This window comes from Miscanthus floridulus, chromosome 2, assembly GCF_019320115.1.
Source record: "Miscanthus floridulus cultivar M001 chromosome 2, ASM1932011v1, whole genome shotgun sequence".
Classification (NCBI taxonomy): Eukaryota; Viridiplantae; Streptophyta; class Magnoliopsida; order Poales; family Poaceae; genus Miscanthus; species Miscanthus floridulus.
This window is the reverse complement of record NC_089581.1, coordinates 127638799-127643725: the sequence shown is the minus strand read 5'-3', so window position 1 is coordinate 127643725 and position 4927 is coordinate 127638799. Positions and strand designations below refer to the sequence as shown.

At 49.9% G+C, this 4927-nt stretch overlaps 1 protein-coding gene across 1 annotated transcript; it reads right to left on the bottom strand.

Moving 5' to 3' along the window:
• Window positions 1–3115: 3115 nt before the first annotated feature.
• On the bottom strand, window positions 3116–4699 carry LOC136539627 (hydroxycinnamoyltransferase 4-like). Its single transcript, XM_066531588.1, has 2 exons — window positions 4259–4699; window positions 3116–4161 (listed from the first exon to the last, which is right to left on the bottom strand). The coding sequence occupies exons 1-2, from the start codon at window positions 4661–4663 to the stop codon at window positions 3253–3255; spliced, it is 1314 nt and encodes a 437-aa protein (XP_066387685.1). The 5' UTR covers window positions 4664–4699; the 3' UTR covers window positions 3116–3252.
• Between the last annotated feature and the right edge of the window lie 228 nt (window positions 4700–4927).

The window sequence follows — 4927 nt, the reverse complement described above, 5'->3', positions numbered from 1 at the left end:
TTGGCGTGTCAACTATCGATAGAATATCGTTCACAGTCCTCCGAGGGGTATACCACGAAGGTAGATTGATCGACAGAGATACGTGTAATCGAGAACAAAAAGGCAACAGAGACACAAGAGTTAGACAGGTTTGGGCCATCAGCATGACGTAATACCCTACTTCTATGGTCTGTTGGATTGTATTGGCTATCGTATGATATTACGTGTGTTCGGAGGGGGGTCTCTACCCACCTTATATAGTCCGGGGGGCAGAGTTACAAGTCGGTTAGATTTTGGAGATAACCGAAAAGTAATATCAGATTACAGGAATCATGGGATCATACGTGACGCGCCGAGCAGCGCTGTGCTCCGCAAGTCTCTGTCCTGTGGGCTGGGCCACCCCTAGGGGTGCAGCCCATGTGGCCTATCGTGGGTATCCGAGGTTGTACCCCCCACAAGAACAGAGACATCGGCGGAGAGAATGCTTTAGAAACAGCTTGCTGCTGAACAAGAAAGTTCGTCTATCCTCATCGATCAAGTGGATGAACTGAAGAGGAAGACAAAAAAGACTAAAAGGGAGCTTGAGGAATACAAGAAACGACAACAGGAGGAGTATAACAATCTCAGTGAGCTATGCACGAGCTTCCGCTCTTCTGGTAATTCTCAGTCTTCAACTTCTGTGGCTTGATGTAGTGAACATTTGTGGTTTGATGTGTGGACTCATGTACCGGTTTGATGTGTGGACTCATATGCCGGTTTAATGTGGTGATACTTTGTCGGTGGTTCGCTGCTGATGTGTGAAATGTAAATAGTTGTTATTTGATTGCTAAGCTAAATAGTTATGTAGTCAGTCTGAGCAGTAGTGATGATCTCCAATTGCTTCTATGATGAATTGATTGTACTCCACGTGGTAGAACCAGGACAGGCCACGTGATCAAATAAAAATGCGACACGTGGACGAACCAGTGCATGACACTTGAATTGGCCAGGGCATGACACATGGGCTATTAAAAATCCTACACAACCACGTGGACGTATAAAAATATGACACGTGGACAGATAGCATAGTGACGCGTGGTCAAATAAGAAACAGAGACGTGGATCAATAAAAATACGACACGTGGTCCAATAAAAAGTGACACGTAATCCAACGGCAACACGACACATATACTAGTAGAAAACTGACCTATGGAACAACAGGGAAATGACACGTGGTCCAATAAGAACCTAAAATATGCAAGAACCAGAGATAACCACGTTGTGCAATAAGAAGGTGACACGTATCCGAACCATCTACGATGCAATCGGCTATTGCATATACACGTAGAAAGCATCTTCAATGGAAGCGCCCATCAGCGTGGCAACCCCCTACCACGCATGCCAAAACAATTCTATGACGATCTATTTTTTGTCACAAATCAATGCACTTCTATGACGATTTTGTCAGATTCGTCATAGATGTGCAAGAGTGACGCAACTTCTATGATGAACCGGTTTTCATCATAAATTCATCATAAAACTAAAATTATGACGAATTTGGCTCCTTCAGTGATGAAATCTATTCGTCATAGAAGTAGATATTTCTAGTAGTCACGAGTCACGCCCCCTTCTAGATCTCCCCTCCCCTTCCCCACTGTTGTTGCCGCCCCCCTTCTAGATCCCCTGTGCGAGATCCCCCGCTGCTGGCCCTTCTAGAGCCCCTCCCAGATCTCCAATGTTATCGAAGATGGCTGGTGAAGAAAGCTACGATGCCCATAAGAACCAGAGCCAATGGGAATGGGAGCAGAGATGGGTGCTTAGCCTTGCCCGGTCCTCCTCCAGTTCTTCCTCTCTTATCCCTCCCCTGCTCTCTCATTTTTCTGAATTTTGGTCGTGGCGACGAGGATGCCCAATTTTTTTGAGCGCCTGGACGCCTAGGCGACGACTTAAAAACCATGACCGAAATTGACTGAAATTTTTTGAAAATCATTCAGTATAACAAGAAGCTACTTTGGGCGAAGCAGTGTGGCTAGATCCACATGTGGGCCCCACGTCAAGAGCCAGACCCTAAAACTAAAAAACCTCACGTTTACACCTTAAAATTTAAGCGAAATCTGGAATTTGTAGGTAATGATTCGGTATGACAGGAAGCTACTTTGTGCAAACCAGTGTGGCTAAATCCACATGTGGCCCTCACGTCAAGAGTCGACCCTAGAACTAAAACGTCGCATTCACACCTTAAAATTTTAGCGAAATTGACTGAAATGTATTAGAGATGACTTAGTATGCATGATAGGAAGCTACTTTGTGCAAAGCGGTATGGCTAGACCATTTGTGGGGCTCACTCAAGAGCTAGACTATGGGGCTTAAACCTCGTGGGTATCCATTGTGTGTTGGCACTAGAGCTAAATGGGGCCAAAGGGGCGGGGTGGGTTTATTAGCTTAATTTTTGGGTAGGGTTGCGTTGCCATGCATGTATAGCTAGATGCGGATTAGGGGCAGGTTTGGACCCACTAGCAGGCTTACATGCGTCCCTGTATGAGGTGATACAAACTTAAGCTACCTTCTTATGCTGCTCATGCTCAGTATTAGCAAGAGGTGGTTGGTCTTAGACCCAACCATAAGCTAGAGCTAACACGATATAAACGGAACGTAATTGTTTTTAACGTAGCATCAGTTACCCCAAAGTAGGGTGACAGAACGTAACCAGGGTATACAACATTTTCTTAGACAAATACTATACACTCAGTTTCTCAGCAACCGCATCTCTCTCTCTCAACGCGTGGCGGCGGGTTAACATCGGCGAGGAGACGCGGCCTCCTCCTTCTCCTTCGCGCCTGCCCCACTCCCTTCTTCCCCAACTTCAGCGGGCTTAGAAGAGAAAAGACTGTGGGGAGGCACGGCGGAGGGCGGCTTTAGGTCCTGGCGGCAGAGGAGGTGACCGGGCCAGGTCATAGCGGGGGCGCCCATGGCCATGACGGCGGCACGAGGGTGGGGGAGAAGGAGCCCGCCATAGACCCTACTGCACAAAGGCAGGGCGGTCGGTAGTGGGCGGCAGTGGCGCGTCGGGAGGAGGAATTGAAGAAAGTGACGTGAGCCGTTGGATGAGGAGTTCGACAGTCCTGAAATCAAGTGTTGGGAGAGGGGGAAACAACTGTTGTATAGACACTTCCTACCATGAGATATCCCATGCATTCATTGATAGAATTACAAGGCTTATTATAACATAAAAACTATAGATTATCAGGACTCGAGGATCAAATTTTACTACATAGAAGAAAAACAGCTCGTTGGCTAGAGCTTTGCATGATAAAGGCCTCCCTCGAGCTTTGCCGAAATTAAGCGCTCGAATTCCTTCATGTGTGCAGCCTCCAAGCACGCCATGACGCGGATGGCGCTATCTGCGTCTGGCCCATCCCTCACGAGGTGCATGTACCCGCGGTGGACCGATCCTGCCCGAGACACCCTCATCGGCTTCCCCCATCCAAAATCCGCGTCGTACATGGGCATGCCAAGCCAGCTCACCACCCGCATCTCCGCGTCTCCCATGAAGGCTCTCTTTGGCTGAAAGCCGCTCTCCAGTAGCTCATGATGGTAGTCGATCGCCGACCGCACCAGCTCATCATCCACCCGGTTAATCGTGGTCCGGATGCGGCTGGCAACGTGTTCCAACGCCCCAGAGGCAATGTCCCGTGCCACACCCGTCGCATAGACCATGAGGGCGCCGTTGCCCATGTAGCGGACTGGGATCATGCTGCCGCGGCGGCGGGCGTTCACCGAGAAGGAGATGCGCGCTTCGGCGTCCGGCGGCAGACGCCAAGCGGCGCAAGCGCATTGCCACACGAGGGCGCTCAGGGCGCGGAATGTGCTTGCGCCGCCGCAGACGCGCTTGAGGGAGGCGAGCTGGTCGTTAGAGATGACGAAGATGCTGGCAGCGATGGCCGCCGCTCCGCCGGATGGCTCCGAGGTGTTTTTTATCATCTCAGGGCTATACAATACCGAGAGTGCATCGGGGTGGACGATGGGAGGGGACCTCGCGCGGAGGAGGGTGCGGTCGTGGCAGGGGAGCTCCACCGCAGCGCCATCACCGTCCCTGGAGAAGGCTGACCACGTTTGCATGAAATGGAAATCGCCCGAGGCATCGACGGCCAAGTGGTGGAAGGCCGTCCCTAGCGCCACCCCTCCACACTTCATAAAAGTCACCTGGAAGCAGCACGCACGGAGTGAATGAGCTGGCCGGAAGTAAAAGATTAATTCCCTTTCAAAATTACAATGAAGATTAATCCTCTTTCAAAATTACCTGTACAGCTAACAAGACGGACGAAGGCTCCACGCGAGGAACAAACATCATGGATCCCCTTAGCTCTGGAAACGGCATCAAGTCATCAATCGAAAGTTTGGAGCGAGCGACAACGAAGAGGGCCCCCTCGCTGTTGCAGTCGATCTGTATCCGGCCATCGCCGTCGACGCCGGCGCGGCCAGCGAGGGGGTAGAAGGCCACCAAGGCCTTGGCCATAGACTCCTTGAGCCTGCTCAGATCAAGGAAGTCGTCGTCGTCGTTGGAGCGGCGGAAGAAGTAGACCAGTGGCGTGTGGCCTCCTCTTGCTTTCGCGAGATCCAGGGAAGAGACCCACAGGCCATTCCTCGGTGTTGGGGTGCTCGGCGCTACGAAAGACTGCTCTACCACTTGTATCTCGGAACCCATTGATTTTTCCTTTAATTTGTTCTCTCTACTTCACAGAAGAGCAATTATATCAGAGCGAGCGGCAAGGGACGGGACATCCTATTCTATATATAGCGAAATATTCTCCGACGGGCTTTGCCAGGGTACACCCAAATAATTATGGACCATCGATTTGAATATCGATTAGCACATATTACCTCTAGAGGGTAATAGAAGAAATAGAAAAAATCTCATTTATTAGATATAATATACACGTATGATCAAACTTTCCTACTCTTTTTTTTA